Source organism: Mytilus edulis, chromosome 6, assembly GCF_963676685.1.
Source record: "Mytilus edulis chromosome 6, xbMytEdul2.2, whole genome shotgun sequence".
In the NCBI taxonomy this organism is placed as follows: Eukaryota; Metazoa; Mollusca; class Bivalvia; order Mytilida; family Mytilidae; genus Mytilus; species Mytilus edulis.
The window spans coordinates 8,880,507-8,904,496 of NC_092349.1; the positions used below are offsets into that span (position 1 = coordinate 8,880,507).

Genomic DNA, 23,990 nt, shown 5'->3' on the forward strand with positions numbered 1-23,990 from the left:
GGTATTACGAAGCATTCCTAAGACCTGTCATAAGTCTTAGGACATGTCTTATGATCTCTTATGACTATCTATGGACATATCTTTATTTGATGAATTATAATTGTAAGTGTCCACTTTGAAGGCAATAGTAAAATACTTTTATTCTAGTTGACACTAAAAGACATAAGAGGATAGTCAGGATAGATGTGTTTACAAAGAATTGAAATGGGGTATGTGTCTAAAAAAACAACCTGTCCGTGGAGCAGACAACATCCAAAGGCCACAAATACATGCTTTCAAAGTAGAGGATATATATTTAAAACATATCAAAATGACATTCGCCTCATGCAATGATCTTATAGTTTATAAACAAAAATTGAGTTATAAATTTACGTAAGTCATGTTGTAGGCCAAAAATGTTAAAGAGTAGATCCATGAAACATATATTTCTGAAACTTTGTGATCATTGTCCTCTACAGAAAAAGACACGTTCTGGTCTATTTATTGTTGTTCTTTATGCATTGGTGAATTTAAATGTATATTTTACTTTATTTTAAATTTTGTACAAGTTAAAACCATTTTTAAGCAATATTTTGTACAGGTTATAACATGTATGAGGTACTTTTGTACATGTTATAACTTGTATTTTTGCATTATACAAGTTATAACATGTACAATATTTTTGTTCATGTTATAACCTGTACAAAATCGCAACTTGTACACGACATATACACCATACAGTTACTCGATACATAAATATAGATGACATATTGCTTATAGTTTAAAAAAAAAAAGACCAAAACAAAATAAAATGCTTCGGTGATCGAAGCCTGATAGGACTGCAGAGGTCCAACCCTTAACAGTTGGGACAAATTTGGACACAATATTCCAACTTGTAAAATTATGTCTGAATTTGGATTGTGATAAAAAAAGTTGACATAATATAAATAGATTTCTGACACACAAAAAATATGGACAAAGATCATAAAAATCTATTGAGCAATACTGTGCAGTTGAAGATTCCTCCTTAAAACTTTTTTCAATAAAGGTTGAAAGATGATGCCCCCACTTATCTATAATATAAAGTTATGAAGGGACATAACTTAAAAACAGTTATAGTGACACTACCCAAATATGTACTTGATCTGAGTTTTGTAGTAATAACCATTATGTATAAGTTTCATAACATTTAAGGTTAAGGCAAACGTAAGTAAGAGAAAAGAAACGAAAAATTCAGCATTTTTTCTATTTATAAAGGGGCATAACTCTAGAACCGTTGAAGTGATGCCACCAAAATTCAAACTTTATCTATGTTTTGTGGTAATAAGCATTGTGTATAAGTGTCATAGCATTTGTACAAGGAAAACTAAAGTTTAAGAATGGAAACCCAAATAATCAGCATTTTTTACATTTGTAAAGGGGCATAACTCTAGGACAATAACAGTGATAGCCTCAAAAATCAAACTTGATCTGTATTTTGTGGTAATAAAAATTTTGTATAAGTTAGTGAACGGAAACGAAAAATTCAGCAATTTCTCCATCTTTAAAGGGACATAACTCTAGAACAGTTATTCCAACTTGATCTGTATTTTGTGGTAATAAGCATTGTGTATAAGTTTCATAACATTTGATTGAAATGTCACGTACTCGGTGTGGTTACTTATGGGTATCATACTAGAGTTTACCCCTGGATATAGGAAGATGAACCGTTTCTTATATATCTATCTTTAACCTGTTAATTAGGCCTCTGACGACCACCAGTAAGGTGTTGGACGTGTTGCTGTCTTTTCACAGACTTTATCTGTCCAGCAGCAACCAGTGCTATCCTGTGCACTATCCAAAACTTTGCTGTATTCTACCTGTGCACTACTATCCCGTGCACTTTCTAACCTGTCCCGCCTGTGCACTGCTTAATCAGCGCACACTCTGTATTAATGTTTACCGGTGCACGTATTTACCTGTATTAACCGCACAGTCGCCTATGCTGATTGTCACAGTACTTTTTCTGACTCACCATTTCCTGTCCTTCGTGTTTTCTAACAAAGTGGTGAGCTTCTTCCATTCGTTCTTGAAAATCCCATGCCCATTTGTTTTGTGGAATTTGCTTTAAATAACCAGGTACCTCGTACATAAGGTCACAGGTGTAGCAACTTCGATCATGCGATTAGGCGTACATCCTGTGGTCCCATGCTGAGCTGATCGATATGTCATCATAACGTAGGGCAGTAAGCAATTCCTATTCGAATGGTGTTCATCAACATAAGCAGTCAACATGTTTGCCAATGTGCCATTAAATCCCTCTACCATTCCGTCACACTTCGGATGATAGGGTGTGGTTCTAGTCTTGACTATCTGTAACAACTGACACATTTCTTGAACTGAGCACCTTGGTCAGAGTGAAATACAGTAGGCACACCGAATCACGTAATAACCTCTACTACTAATATATTGGCTACAGTTGATGCAAGTATGTTAGGCATTGGAAAGCTTTCAGTCCATTTGCTGTAATAATCGCTAATGACTAGGATATACTTTTGTCATCCCTCTGTTTCTCCAAATATTTCGACGTCTTTCCTTTGAGGGGTACTATCACTCTACATTAATTTTGTTACTGTCTCTGTGCACTTAGCAAAGTACTTCATCCTGAATCTTCATGTTATCAAACTGCGACCATAAGCTTTTAATAAATAATTGTACTCTCCTAGATTTGTCATCTTTGGCTTGTGTCCATCTTGTATCCTCTGTCTTACAATTTGCAAATTTTTGTCATTGTCTTGAAGATGTTTGAGTGATATTTCTGCGTCGTCCTTCGTGTCTCTTTCACATTCATCGGGCTTTGATGACACTGTCTGTGCAAGTTGTTGTGCCTTCCAATCAGAGCTATATCCACACTGTCTACAAGGTTTCCTACTTGACGCATCTGCGTTCTGGTGCTGACTTCCTAGTCTGTGTTTTATTTTCATGTCATACATACTCAACACCTCAAGCCATCTTGCTAATTGTCCCTCTGCGTTTTTTTTTAGTTTAACAGCCATTGCAATGAGATGTGGTCGGGTCGAACGATTAATGTTCGGCCATACAGAAAATGACAATTTTTTTGACAAAGTGTACCACTATTAAAAGTTCTTTTTGGTGACACAATATTTCCGTTCTGTTTTTGATAGGGTTCTGCTTCCAAAAGCAATAACTCTCTCTTTACCATCCTGTGATAGCACAGCTCTGATAGCATTATTACTCGCGTCAGTGTCTAGAATAAATGGTCTAGATAAGATTGGATGAGCAAGAATGTATGCTTTAGCTAGCTTTCCTTTTAAGAATTCAAAAGCTTTCTGGAATTCTTCTGTTCAAAAGTACTTCCATCTCTTTTCAGTTAGTTGATGGAGACATTTAGCGATTTTTGCAAATTTTTCTATGTACATCCGGTAATAACCATATATACCCAAGAATGATCGTAGTTCGCACACATCAACTGGAATGGGCCAATCTTTGATGGTCTTTATCTTTTCTCGGTCCGTGGCAAAACCCTCCACCGTAACGACATGCCCTAGAAAATTAACTTTCTTTGCAAATAGTGTGCACTTCTTGGGCTATAGCTTTAGGCCAGCCCCCTTTAGCCAATCAAAAAACGATCTAAGATTCCTGAACATCTCCTCAAATGATTTTACAACAATTATATCGTCCAGATAATCTAGACATATAATCCCCTAGACCGAATGGCATCTCAGTGTCTAAATTGAAACAGTCCCTGTTGGGAGGCAAATGCAGTTTTCGAGCGATCTATCCCTTCCATTTCTACCTGCCAGTACCCCGAACACAGGTCTAAAGAAGAGAACCATTTATTTCCGGATAATTGCTCCAATGAGTTGACGATGAGGGGAAATTGGTATGCATCTTTTACTGTTAAATCGTTAACCTTGTGATAATCAACACAAAAGTGAGAAGACGTTACTAAGTTGAAAAACTTGTGTCTAAATCATTTGTCTTTTGGAACAATAAAATATGTTTAGACTAACACAAAAGCTTGATTGGCATTCTTTTTCTTTACCAGTACTATCCCAGACAACCACGGACCGTTTGTTGGCTAAAATACTCCATGTTGAAGCTTTTCATCGATATACCTATCGACTTCCTCTCGCATATAAATAGGTGTGCGGTGAGGCGGTTGTTTTACTGGTGCATTATTTCCTGTATTTATGGTGTGGCGCATTGAGTTACTTCGACCCAAGTCCCTGTTGGATGCTGAAAAGATCTTTGTATTCATTAATAAAAATTTTCAAATCCTCGCTTTTGCTCCTGGCTAAGATTTCCGCTGCAATTACTCAGTAATTTTTGTAATTCAATTTTTAGGTTCTGATCCTTTTGTATATCAGTAATATTTTTGTCGACACTTATCACGTCCTTGACAGGGCTTGTTTTTCCAACAATTGTCCCAGCTCTAAATATCTTTACTACATTTGAGACATTCATAAAGCGCAGTGGTATGGTTTCTGAGGCTTTTATCAAAGTTCTTGCCATTAAGGCACTGTCCTTTGCTATGAATTTGTCACAGGGTTCAATCATTCCTAAGCCTTCTTCATTCTTTGTTGACAGATATTTGATAATGTGACCTCTGACTTTTTAACCTTCTGTACCTGGCTGTATGCATGTATCCCTTCACGGACTGACACTCTATAAACAACCAAGCTGTCCAGTGAAGTTCAGTGAGTGGTATCACCTGGTTATGGCAAACCATATGTTCTTCTTGTAAATTAATCAGACATCGATTTTTCTTCAGAAAATCTAAACCAATTATACCCTTAATAGCAAGATCCGCTACTACTGCCTCTGTATATGTGTTGATCAATCCAAATGTGAAATTCTCCTTTTCCAGCAACGTTTAGTTCAGTTCTGTTTGCTGACATAATAGTTTGAACTACTTGATTGAGCTTTTGCATCTATTCATTTCTCAAACTATTGAATAGTGTATTTGATATAAGAGTTACAGAAATATTGTCTTAATATTTCCTATATTCTGCGCTGGGGCATGCTCTAATTACTAATCTCTGTATAGCTTGTCCTAGTTCTGTCAAGGTTTCACTGATAGGAATGTAGAGGTACAACCCTCAAAAGTTAGGACAAATTATCTATAATATAAAGTTATGAAGGGACATAACTCAAAAACAGTTATAGTGAGGCAATCTAAGGTTAGATTAGGGAAACGAACTTTGGGACGTCCAGACAAGGGTAAAACTTAATGTCCCCTCCACTATGGCGGGGGCATAAAAAACAACCAGATGCTCTGCAGGGTGCAGCTTTATACGACCGCAGAGGTTGAACCCTGAACGAATGGGGCAAGTATGGACACAACATTTAAGCTTGATACAGCTCTAAATTTGGATTGTGATTAAATAGTTGACACAGCATAGGTTTCTGACATAGAATAAATGTGGTCTAATGAACTTAAAATATTTTTTTTGCCTTTGAGCAATTCACTATGCTGTTGAATATTAATCCTCTCAAAAAAATGTTTGAAGAAATTTTCTTTTTATTTATGAAATCTGAAATGAGAAAACTTTAACCCCCCCCCCCCCCCCCATTGTTTTTCACATCCCCCTTTCCCTTTTTCCAAAACTGATCTCAATTCAAATTTCTAATGGAGTTTGCAACTGTTACAATAACTACTCATTTAAATACATCATAAAATATTAAAATGTAACAAAAGGTGCTTGTTATCACTGAATGGTAAAGATTGTTTTAATTTATCAGTTGGTAGTAAAAGTGAATATACATTGTATATTGTATAAAACAATGATTTAAGTTGACTCAACTACTATTCTGGACAAAGACAGATAACTCCAATCAATTGAAAATTTCTTGCTATTGCACAATATTGTGCAATTAGATATTTCTTGCTATTGCGCAATACTGTGCAATTGAAAATATTTACTATTGCACAATACTGTGCAATTGAAGATTTCTTGCTATTGCACAATACTGTGCAATTGAAGATTTCTTGCTATTGCTGAATACTGTGCAATTGAAAATTTATTGCTATTGCACAATACTTAATATAATAATTTTGGATCCTGATTTGAACCAACTTGAAAACTGGGCCCATAAACAAAAATCTAAGTACATGTTTAGATTCAGCATATCAAAAAGTCCAAGAATTCAATTTTTGTTAAAATCAAATTTAGTTTAATTTTGGACCCTTTGGACTTTAATGTAGACCAATTTGAAAACGGGACCAAAATTAAAAATCTACATACAGTTAGATTTGGCATATCAAAGAACCCCAATTATTCAATTTTTGATGAAATCAAACAAAGTTTAATTTTGGACCCCGATTTGGACCAACTTGAAAACTGGGCCAATAATCAAAAATCTAAGTACATTTTTAGATTCAACATATTAAAGAACCCCAAGGATTCAATTTTTGTTAAACTCAAACTAAGTTTAATTTTGGACCCTTTGGACCTTAATGTAGACCAATTTGAAAACGGGACCAAAAATTAAGAATCTACATACACAGTTAGATTTAGCATGTCAAAGAACCCCAATTATTCAATTTTTGATGAAATCAAACAAAGTTCAATTTTGGACCCTTTGGGCCCCTTATTCCTAAACTGTTGGGACCAAAACTCCCAAAATCAAACCCAACCTTCCTTTTATGGTCATAAACCTTGTGTTTAAATTTCATAGATTTCTATTTACTTATACTTAAGTTATGGTGCGAAAACCAAGAATAATGCTTATTTGGGCCCCTTTTTGGCCCCTCATTCCTAAACTGTTGGGACCTCAACCCCCAAAATCAATCCCAACCTTCCTTTTGTGGTCATAAACCTTGTGTTTAAATTTCACTGATTCTATTTACTTATGCTAAAGTAATTGTGCGAAAACCAAAAATAATGCTTAGTTGGGCCCTTTTTTGGCCCCTAATTCCTAAACTGTTGGAACCGAACTCCCAAAATCAATCCCAACCTTCCTTTTGTGGTCATAAACCTTGTGTCAAAATTTCATAGATTTCTATTCACTTAAACTAAAGTTATAGTGCGAAAACCAAGAAAATGCTTATTTGGGCCCTTTTTGGCCCCTAATTCCTAAAATGTTGGGACCAAAACTCCCAAAATCAATCCCAACCTTCCAATTACATTTCAATTACAAGTCAATTACATTTGAAATTTTGGATCAAAAGATTAAATCTTGTGTTTTCTCAAAAAATTATTAAAAGCAATAATCTTAACAAATGTTGTAAGCTGACAAAGAAAAGCCTTCACAGTATACTTTCTGTATTAACACAACCATGGTAGATTCTTCATTTTGTATTGAATGATAAAAAAAAATGTAGACACATGCCATAATTTTAAAAGAAACCACTAGGAAGTCACTGTCTTGACCTTAATTAGTAGTTTTAGATAGATATTTTAAGACATTGATTTAACATAATTAACTTTATTCAAGGACTTAAATAACCAATAAATATAACCTTATAGCTTGCCAATTCCTGTAACACTTGGATTAAAACACCAGTTAAAACTTATATCAGTTGACTATAATTGTAAAATGATAAAATCATTGAAATCTTCTGTTGAAGAAAGATTGTTTCAGTTTGTAGAGGATGAAGCATATATTCTTGCTAGCTTTTTAGACCCAAGATTTAAGACCAGATGGTGTGAAACTGAACAGATTGATCAGTGTTTAGCTGTTGTTAAGGACAAACTTAGTCAAGTCCCTACATCATCTGAGCCCCCTTGTGATCAAAATTCTCCCCCATGTAAGCGAGCAAAAAATGATGATCTTTTCAGTTTCATGCCAGCCCCATCAGTGGAAAGAAAAAGAAACCCTTCAGGGATTTCTGTAAGTTCAGAAATGGATGATTACTTGTCAGATAATTGTATTGATATGTCAAAAGACCCTCTTTTGTATTGGCATAGTAACTGTCAACGTTTACCACGTCTAGCTAAGTTAGCAGTGCAATATTTAGCTATTCCAGCCACATCTGCACCAGTTGAACGCTTATTTAGCACTGCTGGAAAAACATTTAGGCCGGAAAGGTGCAGACTGGCTGATGGAACATTTGAAAAGCTGATGATGGTCAAATGTAATGGGAAAATGCTTAAATAAGTTATATGACACAATACAAAAATGTATATACTAGTTGAACACTGTCTAATTGTTATAACTATAGAGCAATGTATAATACTTATGTACATATCATAGAATAAATGCATGTTTTCAATGTTTTATCTTAAATTTCCTTTCAAATGTAATTGAAGTAATTAATTACATTTGCCAAGTAATTGGAATGTAATTAATTACATTGGTAAAAAAAGTCAAATGTAATGTGTAATTTAATTGAAGATTTTGTAATTGTAATTGAATGTAATTAATTACTTTCAAATGTAATTGACCCCATGTCTGGTGCATACATGTATTAAACAAAGGACACAGATGGAATCATGACAAAATTGTGTTTTGGTGATGGTGATGTGTTTGTAGATCTTACTTTACTGAACATTCTTGCTACTTACAATTTTCTCTATCTATAATAAACTTTGCCCTTTAGTTACCATGGTTACAGAGGAAAATATATTGTGAAAATTTACAAAAATTTACCAAATTACTGAAAATTGATAAAAAATGACTATAAAGGGCAATTACTGCTTAAGGGTTCAAATGACCATTTTGGTTATGTTGACTTATTTGTAGATCTTACTTTGCTGAACACTTTTGCTGTTCACAGTTTATCTCTATCTATAATAGTATTCAAGATAATAACCAAGAACGGCAAAATTTCTTTAATCAAAGAGCTGATAGCTCTGAGGTGGAAGAAGGTGAATAAAAGGTAACCTGAATTACCACAAAAGCAGCCCCACTTACCAAGGCTGCTTTGTTCCATTATCGTTATGATGTATTTTTTTTTCTTCAAACAAGAAAAGGTCATAAGTACATGGATTTCCCATCCGTACAATCATTTTCTATGTTCAGTGGACTGTGAAAATTAGGTAAAATCTTTAAATTGGCAGTAAAATTAAGAAGATCATATCATAAGGAACACATGTGCACTAAGTTTCAAGTTGATTGGATTTCAACTTCATCAAAAACTACCTCGACCATAAACTTTATAACCAGAAGCAGGACGAACGGAGAGACCAGAAAACATAATGCCCATAAATGGAGCATAAAAATAGCAAGGCTTGTTACATACATAAATTAGTGAAAAAATACTATTTACTATCTTTATCATGTTTATGGTAGTACAGTAGACTCCGGACAATCGGATACCCAAAATGTCAGCTAAAAATATCTGATTACCCGATATATTCAATTAGACGATGAATGTATATTCAATGAGTATTCTACAATAATAAGTAGATCTATTGCTTAATATGTGAAAGGGCTGGATGATTGATGGAGTGATTTTTATCAGTTACATCACCACGATGTTTGCGAGAAAAATTATCAGCTGATTATGTAGCTAATGATTAAATTTGTTTCCACTTGCAGTTTTTACATCCTATATTTATCAAAATCAATCAAATGTCCTGAAATATTTATGTAAATTAGTATCTTCCATCCATAGTTTGTCTTTACTTGTTTAGTAAACAAATTATTTACATTTTCACACAGGTAAACTAATTTGGCTATAAATAGATCAAAGCATGTCTGAGTAGAATCTCTTATCTAAAATCGTAATTGTTATAATTTTATTTCTTTAAATAATCAAATTTAAATTTATGAAAATAATCATGATTGATAAAATAGTATTGCATAAAGTTTACGCTTTCAGAGACTATTTATGTTTAGGTCATGGTTCTATAGGCTTCTTCACATATCTGTAAACAAACCAATATGGCCGTCACACGTGATTACCTTTACACATGTGAAAAAAATATTTCTGACAAAAGTCAGATTTCTCTTGTCAAAAGGGATTTATATTTATATTGCAATAAATTATTCAGTTTCAATTATATTTCTTATTCTATGAGCATTTAGAGTTTAATCAAATTCTCCCAACAGTAACATACTGCTCTTGTCAACTGAGTCTTGAATAATTTTATAAATAGATTCAAACCATTTGAAGTAGAAAGGCATCTAATTCACATGACAAGGAAAACAATACTTAAAGACACAAATTTAATGAGAAATAGATCCTTTTTATTTATTAAAAACAAAATCTTCTTGTCTGCAAGATTGCAAATTAGTAACTTCAAGGGCGAACTTGTAAACAGGGCGAGTTGTCCCGATACCAAATTCACGCATGCGTACTACAAATATCTACAGTAAAAACATCCGGTTACAAGTAAACAAATAACGTTCATGGATTTCATGTGGATGAGATGAAATCTATTTATTTACATAAATAAAAAGGTCATATTTACGATAGTGATTGTTTTTCAATCCTAATTTACAAATTAAATGATTCAGATGCTTAATCATGTGTAAAAATCGGTATCAGGAATCATAAGTTGTTATGAAATTGTAATACACAGAAACGAATGCGGCATACGGAGGCTCAATGAGTTTAAAGTCGGTCCCATAGGTCTTCAGAAGACTTAACGTCTTCTTCCACCAAAAATTACCAATTGGGGGGCAGCAACCCAACAACCCTTTGACCAATTCATCTGTTAATTTCAGGGCAGATAAATATTGACTTGATACACAATTTAACCTTGTCAGATTTGCACTAAATGCTTTGGTTTCAGAGTAATAAGCCAAAATCCCCATTTTACCCCTATGTTCTATTTATAGTCATGGCTGCCATCTTGGTTGTTTGGCTGGATCACCCCACACATTTTTTAAACAAGATACCCTAATAATGATTGTGGCTAAGTTTGGTTAAATTTGGCCCAGTAGTTTCAGAGGAACTTAATACCCACAGGCTACGACTGGAGCATAAAATATTACCTGATTCAATATATTAAGAACTGTCTTCAATAAATCTTCATATAATTTCTTTATTCTGTTAGCAAACTTTCACCTCTGAAAAAGATGTCAAAAATAAGATTTTTTTAAGAAGCACTAAGCTAAGCACCTGCAGTGTGTGATAACATTTTGTGTAGGAATTTGATGTTTATATAACCAAGGATTTGCTATAACAGTTCATTTCAATGCACTTTATGACATTGTATGACAATACCACTATACCAATCAGAATGATTTTTTTTGCAGTGTTTTAAGAAATAATTTTACTTTGTATCAAAATTGTAATATTTGTGAAAACTTAATATTTTAAAAGGGCAAATTTTCTGTATAAAGTTAATATTTATGTAGACTGTTGAAGCCAAAACTGTCTATTGCCTTAAATACGCAAATTAAAATTAGAAAACAATACCAATATAGAACATGTTTTTGAAATTATAGCAAAACTTTTAATTGACAAATTTGTATTAGTTATTGCAAAAAATGAACTTAAAATATCTGTCATTTTCCTTCTACAGAGTTTACCCCTATGAGATATCATGATGTGATTAAATCAGCATGATCAGAATATGCATGAAGGTGTACGGAAGCTTAAATGACCTTCAAACTGGACTCTGGATTATTATGATTTATCAATAAGACTAAAGGTATGAAAGGTACATGTAAGACATGCCACAAAATTTTCGTAAACTTGCATGTACTGTGTATGTGGAAAATTTTGTTGCAAGTCTTACATGTTCCTTTCAGACAGACAGACAGACGGACGGACGGACGGACGGACGGACGGACGGACGGACGGACGGACGGACAGACAGACAGACAGACAGACAGACAGACAGACAGACAGACAGACAGACAGACAGACAGACAGACAGACAGACAGACAGACAGACAGACAGACAGACAGACAGACAGACAGACAGACAGACAGACAGACAGACAGACAGACAGACAGACAGACAGACAGACAGACAGACAGACAGACAGACAGACAGACAGACAGACAGACAGACAGACAGACAGACAGACAGACAGACAGACAGACAGACAGACAGACAGACAGACAGACAGACAGACAGACAGACAGACAGACAGACAGACAGACAGACAGACAGACAGACAGACAGACAGACAGACAGACAGACAGACAGACAGACAGACAGACAGACAGACAGACAGACAGACAGACAGACAGACAGACAGACAGACAGACAGACTTTTTTCAATATTTAGTTCATGTCAAATGCAACCAGAAGAAAAATACCTCAGTATAATGTTGATGACTGATGACTAGCTGCTACTGGGTCCTGGCTAATCTTGTCAGACCTTACGACGCACAGCTCGATATCGGGCCGGGATACCAGGCTAAGATGTGATAAGAGAACGAAAACAAGTTATAACCAAAAGAACATGAAAATCATGTGATTCAGTTTTTATAATAGTTTTTGTGTCATTTATGTATAAACTATATATACGAAAAAATGCTCAGATGATAACTTATTTATATTATAAAAACTGTCACACTGAACTTTTATACAGGATTTGTGTAGCACAGCACTACGTCTTGTTTTAGGTGTAGAGGGACATCATACTTTTCGGTACAGTGGACGAATTTCCCGCTTTTCGTGACATCATCAAATCTAGTGCACAAAAACACTTGTCAACACAGGAAACCATCGATGGCGTAAACAACGAATATTGCAAATGCATGATGGAAAGTTCGTATGCGAATGACAACGAATCTTTCAAGAAATTTTTATTAGATTTTTGCACAAATGTAATTGTAGAGACTGAAGAGAGTGAAGACCTTCCTTTCCGACTTGTGAGCCAACAGTTAACCCCAGATGAATTGGAAGCCGAGACCTTGGAATGGAGCATTCGTTATTTATCCAAACAGTAGGTTTAGTTTTTGTTACTTTTTATTATGGTCTCAGGTCCCTTCTCTCCCAATACAAATTCGCACCATCCTCACTCTCCCACACACGTTCACAATCTGCATACTATTTGGTAACTGGAGAGCATGATAATTTCTGCATACAAAATCATCTCCAACGGGACCTCTGTGTTACAAGAATCCGGGTCCGTCCGCCCTGATTCTGGTTCGCCCTAATACCTGTTTGCCCCGAGTCCGTTCGCCCTGATTTTATTTTTATGCTCCATTTATGGGCATTATGTTTTCTGGTCTGTGCGTCCGTTCGTCCGTCTGTTCGTTCGTCCGTTCGTCCGTCTGTCCCGCTTCAGGTTAAAGTTTTTGGTCGAGGTAGTTTTTGATGAAGTTGAAGTCCAATCAACTTGAAACTTAGTATACATGTGCCCTATGATATGATCTTTCTAATTTAAATGCCAAATTAGAGTTTTGACCCCAATTTTACGGTTCACTGAACATAGAAAATGATAGTGCAAATTTCAGGTTAAAGTTTTTGGCTTCAGGTTAAAGTTTTTGGTCAAGGTAGTTTTTGATGAAGTTGAAGTCCAATCAACTTGAAACTTAGTATACATGTGCCCTATGATATGATCTTTCTAATTTAAATGCCAAATTAGAGTTTTGACCCCAATTTTACGGTTCACTGAACATAGAAAATGATAGTGCAAATTTCAGGTTAAAGTTTTTGGTCAAGGTAGTTTTTGATGAAGTTGAAGTCCAATCAACTTGAAACTTAGTATACATGTGCCCTATGATATGATCTTTCTAATTTAAATGCCAAATTAGAGTTTTTACCCCAATTTTACGGTTCACTGAACATAGAAAATGATAGTGCAAATTTCAGGTTAAAGTTTTTGGTCAAGGTAGTTTTTGATAAAGTAGAAGTCCAATCAACTTGAAACTTAGTATACATGTTCCCTTTGATAAGATCATTCTAATTTTAATGCCAAATTAGAGAATTTATTCCAATTTCACAGTCCTTTAAACATAGAAAATGATAGTGTGAGTGGGGCATCCGTGTACTGTGGACACATTCTTGTTTAGTATAGTGTTGCGTTGTGTGTATATAATTGAATGTGTCATGTGTGTTGAAGTCAGTCTACAATTTCGCCGATTATTTACGATGTTTCATGTTAACTTGTCTAAAGCTAGCTGCTATACTAGGTTATCAGTGATCATCAGTTTCAGTACATTTCAGGACTACAAGATCATTGTGACTTCAAGGTATTAGGACTAATTTAAGTTTGTATCTGTATGTAATTACGTTACTAGGAAATATAAGTTTCTCGGAATTTCAGCACTACATTGTATTTTTAAATGTAAAACAACTTAAGACTAAGTTGTTGTCTTGCTGTTACGAGGATAAGTTTCTGTGAATTCAAAGACTACAAAGTATTTGACATAAAACAAGACAATTTATAAAACAATCAGTGATATCAAAGGTTTCAAATGACACCTAATCGGCAATCAAAATTCAATCAACAGTAATTAAAAGTAATTATGAAATAAAGTGTAATAATGCAGCCAAGAATTTTATATAATTAATATAAATTTCGCAAATATTCTGTATTTAACTTTTAATAGATATACATAAATTTTAATATATATAATTATATTTCCTTCATTGATGTAACATATATACATATCATAAATGAATATAGGGCGAATGAACCCAGGGCGAACGGACTATCAGGGCGAACAAACTCAGTGCGAACGACCCTAGGGCGAACATGTAATCAGGGCGAACGATCCCGATACCGTGTTACAAGGCAGTGTGTTAACCGACTGAGTTACAGCATGTACAGGAAAGCAGGACAAATGGGCTCACACCTAATTGCCCCACTTTTTCCCCCTACACGCCCCACTTTTAAAAAGAATCGCCGTGTAGGTGAAAAAGTGGGGCGATTTGTAATAAATTATGATTTGTATACACTGTATTGTTTTGTAAATTTAAGCTCAGACAGCATCAATTGGTGATTTGATGGTTGCAAATTAAGTTTAAGGGGAAAAAATCAACAGATTTTGACGAACTATGTTATTTTTTTTCCAACAATAAAGGTTTAATTAATCATTTGACCCCTCTGACAATTCATCATAGGAATATTTTGACTAATCAGGGTAAAATTTTGACTAATGATAAATTTGATTCTTATGCCATGGTAGCCAAAAATGACAGTGTGAAGCCTGACGGTAAAGGGCATTCCTACCCTTGTACATCATTTTTGTACATTAAGTTTACATACATATACATACTAAGAACTTCAATTTGCACCCTGTTGTTCCATTTGAAATATTAAAAGCAGCCAGGGCATTGGGCGTGGTCTTAAACTCTTTAATCAAGATGGTATTCAACATCTTCTCTAACTGATCATATTTATATTTATGTATATTATCGGAATCTGTCTTATCAGCCCTTCAATAGCTTTATCAATCTCTAAAGTGATCAAAGCTAGGGCAATGATAAGCATTAAAAGATGACTGTTATCAATCCCTGTCTTAAACACTGTTAAGCATCATCAGTCCACATACATGTACTGCACACGAAATCTATAGTACTAAAGTCTAATTTGTTAGCCATCATGATTTAAATGGAGTCTATGACGAATCAAAGAATTCATTTTAATATTTATTTGATTACAAATTACACCATTTTAGGGTCTTTTGTTTTCCCCATTTTATATTTAATATAACCAGGGGTGGATCCAGCCATTCTAAAAAGGGGGGGTTCCAACTATATGACCTTATCAAATGCATTGATCGTCCAAAAGAAGGGGTTCCCACCCAAGAACCCTCCCCCTGGATCTGCCACTGATTACTGTGGATTTATTATTATTGGTTGGATACCAATTTTTGGTTGTTTTCGTGGTTACCATGAATTCAAATGTTCAACGAATCACACATTTTCTATAGGCTTTGTATATACAGATATATGCAGAGATTTTCTAAACCACGAAATCAAATACCCATGAAAATGCATGTTTTCCTTAATCCACGAAAATAAATTAATCCACAGTACTGATACCAATAGTACAGTGTCTTCTTCTTCTCTTTGTAAATTCCTCTGTTGTCAGAGCACTATGTCACACACACATGTACAAATGTACATGACATGTATCAAAAGACTTTTCTTAATTTTAATACTAGTTACATATAAAACATTGAAGACTTAATTTTATTTTAAGTACTGAAACAAAAAGGGTATATATATACATATACATGTATGCATTCCATCATAGAATATTATTGTCCTAAAAATATAAGGAAAGGCGTATTGTAGGTCACAGATCACAGGCATTTTCTAGTTTAGGGTTAAAGGAAAAACACGGAACCATTCATGAATTTTCACATTTTATCATGTTTATCCCAATTTTATAGTTCGTATTAAAACATGTAAAATTATTAGTTTTACAAATTATACTTTTTTGCACTATTCCGACTGAGTATTCGAATTGATTTTTTTTCATACTAATGATACATCATATTCATGGGCAATAAAACATATGTATCAACATGATCCATGTTAAACCCTCTTTGGTGTATATGAACTGATCTGTATCATCAAGCATATTTCCGCCTACATAGATAGAAAATTATCTGGATTCAAAGATAAAAAAATGTTTTTGATTATAAACATGTATTTTTAAACTCAAAATTTATTAGATTATTGAGGATATGAAATATTATTGTCATATAACTCCATGACACTTGACCTGTACCTTGATTCTCAAATGTTATTCGTTTATAAATTATAACCACTAGAACTTGCATTGTATTTGAGTTCTTTATTGTTATACGTGTACAGCCAAACCCTTAGGTTCAGATTGGAATTAGATTCATTGACAAACTGTTTCCTTGTACATTGACATCTATTGAGATATAATATTGATAAATTTGCCTTTTAATAAAAAAATAATTTTTGGTTTTGATTAATACAAAAGCCTTAGTGATTCTTATTCAAGGTATTGCATATACTATTTCATGCTATTTACTGTAATTATTTGGGTGAGGGTCTGCAGGGATGCATAAATGGGGGTTATTACAATACAGAATGAAGATTGATTGATTGTTGGTTGCTTAACATCCAGTGCCACAGAATAATTCTAGATATATATATATATATATATATATATAATATATATATATATATATATATATATATATATATATATATATATATATATATATATATATATATATATATATATATACAACTCGTCTAAACATCAACCCAACAATGTTAGATCTGTAAATTTGCTTTCGCAAATTTTTGGTTCTTCCCTCGCCGGGATTCGAACCCATGCTACTGTGATATCGTGACACCAAATCGCCTGCACTGCAGCCGTCCCGCTAGACCACACGACCACCTGGGCTCTCTAAAAAGAGCTTTCGCTGGCCATGTGTTACCTTTCCACGTCAGTTTTAATCTAGCGGCGTACTACAGTACATGATATATAAGGCATGAAGATGTTATTGTTACAGATCACATTGTTGGGTTGATGTTTAGACGAGTTGTATATACATTATGTACACAGCCATGTATCACCATCATTGATGGCGATCCGATGGATACATCTGTTGTAGGGTTGTCACTGACTCAGACGTACTTATGAATATAATTATTTTCTGTGACTGTATCTTACATTAATTTGTAGGATCCTTTACTATAGATAATCTAGCTGATCTGTAACAATAACATCTTCATGCCTTATAAGATAAGATAAGATAAGATAAGATATTTTTATTTCCAATTATGGGCCCCAAAGGGCATAAACATTACAACATCAATAATTTTTTCATAATACAATACAAACAATGAGATAAAAAAAAAAAAAAGTTAAACGAGAACTATTTAAGTTCTTAAAGAATACGTAGATAAAGAATCTATAGTATGTTGGTTTTTTTTAATAATAATGCATTTTATTACAAGTGTGGTTGATATAGATAACAAACAAGCAGCCCAAAAAGAAAAAAAAAGAAAAATAGATATCACATATGTATAGTACACAAAAAGTTGGATCAATTAAATATATAATAATTAGCCAAAAAGAAAGTAGAAATTAAACATGTCCATGACTCATCCTGTGTCAGCAGCAAATAGGAAAGCATTATGGTTTCCTAAAGGCAGCTGACACCAGGGGACGATACCTTATGGGCCATAGGCATGTAAAATGTGTGTAAATGTGTCTTTCCTACCTGTATCAAAAGCAAACAAGGAAGCATCATAGGTAACTTGAATGCAGTTGATACCAGGGGACGATGCCTCAAGGATATAAGAGAACATTTGAATAAATAATATATCTTAACAATTATATATCATGTACTGTAGTACGCCGCTAGATTAAAACTGACGTGGAAAGGTAACACATGGCCAGCGAAAGCTCTTTTTAGAGAGCCCAGGTGGTCGTGTGGTCTAGCGGGACGGCTGCAGTGCAGGCAATTTGGTGTCACGATATCACAGTAGCATGGGTTCGAATCCCGGCGAGGGAAGAACCAAAAATTTGCGAAAGCAAATTTACAGATCTAACATTGTTGGGTTGATGTTTAGACGAGTTGTATATACATTATGTACACAGCCATGTATCACCATCATTGATGGCGATCCGATGGATACATCTGTTGTAGGGTTGTCACCGACTCAGACGTACTTATGAATATAATTATTTTCTGTGACTGTATCTTACATTAATTTGTAGGATCCTTTACTATAGATAATTTAGCTGATCTGTAACAATAACATCTTCATGCCTTATATATCATGTACTGTAGTACGCCGCTAGATTAAAACTGACGTGGAAAGGTAACACATGGCCAGCGAAAGCTCTTTTTAGAGAGCCCAGGTGGTCGTGTGGTCTAGCGGGACGGCTGCAGTGCAGGCGATTTGATGTCACGATATCACAGTAGCATGGGTTCAAATCCCGGCGAGGGAAGAACCAAAAATTTGCGAAAGCAAATTTACAGATCTAACATTGTTGGGTTGATGTTTAGACGAGTTGTATATATATATATATAAAGAACATGATGAGTAAAATAGAGGGAAAAAATGGAGAATAATGGTGTGCTGAAATAGAAAGAATGACTAAGGGTAGAAATAAATGTAGAATAGAAAAAAATGGTCTAAATACTAGTAGTTTAAGAATAAAAACATATTGAAATGATGACCCTAAAAAGTTAAAAAATTAAAGAATTGAAGATTACCCCTCCCCCTTTTCCATACCATCAGAAATTAGAATAGAAATACAATTTACATGAACATCCAGGAGATTTTGTTTGGATATATAGAGTGTATCATATATTATTTCGCTACATGTATCATTTTGTATGTACATGTATATATAAATTTATACAAACATGTTGCTGTAGGAAAATTCCCACTAAATATTGTATTTTGAGATTATTATTTGACATATGTGCACAGAAATAGTTATCAAAGCCAATAATAAAACATAGCATTCATTTTTTGACAAGTGTTTAATCAACATAAAACAAATAACAGGAATATTCTGGTATTGTGTAATCAAAAATTCTGACATAGTTTTAAAAGAGAACATACATGTAATATGGAATTGTATTGGTGCAGTGTTTTAATTGACAGTGTTTGACAACCATATCCATAAACAACAAAATAGGTTTACAATATTTCAATAAGACTTCAGCATTCTAATATAGCAACATGTTAAAACACCAAAAAAATCTATCAAAACGTCTAGAACACCGGTTAATATAGCAAATGAAAACGCCCATACAGTCAGATTAAGAGATAAATTCAAAGCCTTAATTGTGTTAAGGGATTACAGAGCTCTGACTCTCTCTCCATGTTTTGAACCATTGCAACAACTCTTTAAGGGGTCCATTATATAAGTGGCCTGTTGCCAGGAAAAAATTATGTCCCTTTCCAATATACCTCCTTTCCAGTGGCAGTGTACATATTTAATTTCTCTAACCTTCATCTCAGGCACCCAGACTATTATCATGATTATATCTATTGTTAATTTATTCTTATTCTGAATATGTAGGAAATATTTGCCCCTGGGCATAAGGCATTAAGCAACTAGCAATCAATCATAAAATCAAAATCAATAAGTATCATTGAGTCCAATGATACAGACCTACTAACTAGTCCAGTGCTAGAATATTTTTACAACATGCACAATGGTTAGAGCTGCAAAATATGGTGCTGCTCAAGTTGCGCAGATTTATATAATCATTGAAAGCAAAAAGGTTAGCATTTAATTTTTAATCTAGAGAAAAAAACACCTTTTTATGACAGACTAAGAGACTCAATCCATCTGCCTTGAAGACAGTCAATAGCTGTTATTTATACTTGTCATTTTTAGAGCCCTTTATAGCTTGCTGTTCGGTGTGAGCCAAGGCTCTGTGTTGAAGGCCATACTTTGACCTATAATGGTTTACTTTCACTAATTGTAAATAGGATGGAAAGTTGTCTCATTGGCACTATGACCATGCACCATCTTCTTATACATGTATCTATGTAAAAATCAGGGAAAACAAAAAATCAGCCTTCAAATTGACCAACTTGCATGCCCCATGTCTTGAATCTCTTGGAAAAATTTGGTAATTGCTGCACTTATTAGCAGTCAAAGAATAAACATATGGTTAAGCTTAAAATAATCTTCATTACATAAAATCTCTGATATGATAATTAACAGAAGAAAAAAGTTCTCTCATGCAAAAAACAGATACATGATTTATTTTCCAGATCTTACAAGAAATAGATCTTTTGATGACATGTTTTCTCTGTGGATACCTGATCTTATAATTAGCATGAAGAGATTATATAATAACATTAGAAACAGATAGATCTTTCTACACCTCGTTTGTTACTGTTGATGCTGAAAGGATTTGTATGTTATACCAGTATCAGATAATAATGGGAACAGTCAGAGCCAAGTTTTCATAAGAAAAGTCTTTATTACATTTGTACCACTCAATTAGGATGAGTCTGCGAAATATTTTAAAAATTTATTAGTTTTTCTTGTAGTGTGTAAGATTTTTTGTTAAAGAAGGGTATCTTGAGCAGTGGCTGATCAAGCCATTTTGAAAAGGGGTTCCAATCATATGTCCCCATTCAAATGAATTGATCATCCGAAAAAAAACCGGAAAACTTCAATGAAGTTCATCATGTAAATATATAAACTTCATCTAGCATGTCATACCGGTATACTGTAAATTCAGAAATTATTTCATGCATTTATTTTTTCAATTTTGTCATTTTAATGTAAAACGCAATTTTAATTTTTGTGATATTGAGAAAAATTCTGTTTAATTCATATTCAAGATTTCAAAATGTGAGGCTAAAATTTTGAAAATACAATCCATAAAATTAAAATTCTCATTTTTCGCAATGAAAAAACATCGCAATAATTTCTGAAATAACAATTTTAATTTTTGTGATATTGAGAAAAATTCTGTTTAATTCATATTCAAGATTTCAAAATGTGAGGCTAAAATTTTGCAATTACAATCCATAAAATTAAAATTCTCATTTTTCGCAATGAAAAAACATCGCAATAATTTCTGAAATAACAGTATAACAGTTGAGTTGTCTGATCATGTTTGATTAGACCCATGTTTCTGAAAACATCGTACAGTCTGACTCTGGATATGACTAAGTTAGATCACATATCTGATTTCTAGGTCAGTGCTATTAAATTTTACCTTGAAATTTTGTATGTATTTAGACCATAATTTCCCTACATGTACATGTATAGAAAAAATTAAACCAGAGAAAAATAACTGAATAAGTATATACTGCCAGTAAATAAATTACTAATGACATCAAATATATACAAAATGTAATGTGTATCAGAGTTTATCATAAATTCATTCTTTATTTGATTGAAAAAAGAAATTACCATAAAAAATAGATAATGTATAATTTGTGAATAGAAAGTATGTTAAATGATCTTTCACCTTTGTTTAATAAATGATGTGGAAGAAATTGCTGATCAAAATCATTTCATCTCATCTTTCACAACTTAATTTATAGGGTTTGAATTTGAATTATTTTTATTTAAAATTTCAAAAGAGAATGTAAAATATGTTCTCTTTTGGAATTTCTACACAATAATTTTAAATCATTTTGTTTTGGTTTTAGGAGAGTCAACATTTTTTTTTTAAATCGACAAGTTATATAATAATCAATTATCATTGTAAAATCGTCAGTATAGTGTCAAAATAATCTGATAAACTCATTCCTACAAGGAAGTACTCATAACAAACTTTCATATTATAACATAGACAGGAAAACAATCTTATATTTTACTTAAATAAGTGTTTTTAGGCCAAGGTTATAAAAAGGGAAAATGACATTTTACAAATTTTCTGTCTCTGAAGCATTATCATGTGGCAATTATGAAAAGAAGGGGGAAAAAGCGATAATGGGGGAAAATAACTGGCTGACACAGCAACTAATAGACACAATTCATAGGTGGATCCAGGGGGGTGGGGGCCCCTTTTGTGGGAAAAATTTGGTTGATTATATAGGGAATCACTGAAGCATGACTGGAGTGGCCCCCCCTTATGAAAAGTTCTGGAATCGCCACTGCAATTTAGAAAGCATATATATGTCCTTCTTTTTTCAGTTTTAAAAAGACACATTATATAAGTAGGTCCAATTAGGAAGGGGGTTAGGAGGGTTGTCCTCGTGAGTTCTTTACAAAAAAATTCTGAATTTCCTGAAAAATAAAGTCTTTTTTCCTAGATGCTGTAAAATTTATCATTAATCCAGAGTCCTTAGATAATAGTAAATCCTGAATTCCATCAAAAATAAAAGGCAAAATCCTGAAGAACTGAAAAAAGTCCTTCACTTCCTCAATTAGAGATGCCTTAAACATTGCAATCCATAAAAGATAATTTAAAACTGGAATCAGAATACTGTGGATTCATTTATTTTATATTGGTAGGAACCAATTTTCGTGGTTTGAGGAAAACTTGCATGATCGTTGATATTTAATTTCATGGTTTTAATTGGCATTAAATTCTGCATAACATTCCTTTAGAAAATTTGCATTTCGTTGAATATTTAAATTTGTTGTTCTCTTGTACCCATGAAACCATTGGAACAATCATTTGAGTTAGACACTGTGATTTAAAGATATGCAACATAGAAATTAAAAAATTTAAAATGTGAGTTTTATATTTTGTGAAACCTTTCCTATAGCAATTTCGCAATAATATATATACGTAGAAACATCCCCAAAAATCTTATATACAATTAATAACCCAGATTTCTTTAATTCCTCTGAAAAATTTGTTTACAACAGAAAATTCCAGACATAAGTTTTATTGTGAAAAGGATCACTGATAGTTTACATCCTTAGCCAGTAAATATGTATTAACTTGATACTATCTTAAAACATTGTTAAATTACATAATCTGGGCAGATGTCTACTACATGTGGTGTCAGTATGAAACCTGGAAATTTGATTTAATTAAATCGGTGAATTAATAAGTCAAAACAAAGATACTTAATTTTACATCCAACATTAAATGATTAAGTTAACAACAGCTAAGATTTTCTTTGAACTTCTTTCTTCTAGAATTTAAAGGTTAATATGTAAACTACCAAACAGTTTCTCAGACTTTGTACTGATTTCTTTATAATTAAGATTCAAAGAATGTAAGAAAATCAAAACTTTACCAAAGCAATTTGATTTTGAGTCTGGTATCATATATTGAGAGTTTTCAGTTTTGTTGTCCTGTGATATTTGATGCATTCTTAAACTTAATAGATGCTGTAGCATTAAGGGAACAACCATTTATATTCAAGGGAGGGGGGTTATGTTTTTTTTGTCTAAAAAAAATATTCTGATCCCCAATTTGATGAAAATATATATTCTGGTCAAGCAGATGACAGTTTTTTTTTAATTCTGAATGCAAATTTCCCCCATACCTTATAGTGAGAAATTTAGAAAAAAAAGAATCTGATTGCATGATTGCATTTAAAATTGAATTATTTTCTGATCAAGAAAAAAAAACCCTCCCCCCTCCCTTAAAGTTAAATGGTTGCTCCCTAAGATAATTCCTGGATGAGAGCTATACTAGAGTTGTACATACAGTACACATATTGGGTGGTTCAATCTAGACAAAAAGTCTCTTGCAAGTTATGAAAATATCACTGCTTCGAGTCTTCATCCATATATTATATATATGTACAGTCTAGTGC

At 33.4% G+C, this 23,990-nt stretch overlaps 3 protein-coding genes across 4 annotated transcripts in view; 2 read left to right on the forward strand and 1 right to left on the reverse strand.

Moving 5' to 3' along the window:
- LOC139527060 (uncharacterized) overlaps positions 1 to 12,323 on the reverse strand; it is a 32,626-nt gene extending 20,303 nt beyond the window's left edge. For both annotated transcript variants that reach the window (XM_071322322.1, XM_071322323.1), the window contains exons 1-2: positions 12,146 to 12,323; positions 10,867 to 10,941 (exon numbers count right to left, since the gene is read on the reverse strand). The gene's annotated coding sequence lies outside the window, so the exon portion shown is untranslated. The remainder of the gene's footprint in view (positions 1 to 10,866; positions 10,942 to 12,145) is intronic.
- LOC139526176 (zinc finger BED domain-containing protein 4-like) lies at positions 7,522 to 8,082 on the forward strand. The gene has a single exon (XM_071321301.1). The coding sequence runs from the start codon at positions 7,522 to 7,524 to the stop codon at positions 8,080 to 8,082; it is 561 nt and encodes a 186-aa protein (XP_071177402.1).
- A 54-nt stretch (positions 12,324 to 12,377) lies between the features above and the next one.
- The window catches only part of LOC139526177 (uncharacterized), a 29,419-nt gene continuing 17,806 nt past the window's right edge, over positions 12,378 to 23,990 (forward strand). Inside the window, exon 1 of the mRNA XM_071321302.1 lies at positions 12,378 to 12,777. Coding sequence (XP_071177403.1) covers positions 12,590 to 12,777 — 188 coding nt within the window. The 5' untranslated portion in view covers positions 12,378 to 12,589. The remainder of the gene's footprint in view (positions 12,778 to 23,990) is intronic.

Excerpts from the sequence above, each read along its gene's own strand:
- LOC139526176 (XM_071321301.1), top strand. The coding sequence starts at position 7,522 with ATGATAAAATCATTGAAATCTTCTGTTGAAGAAAGATTGTTTCAGTTT.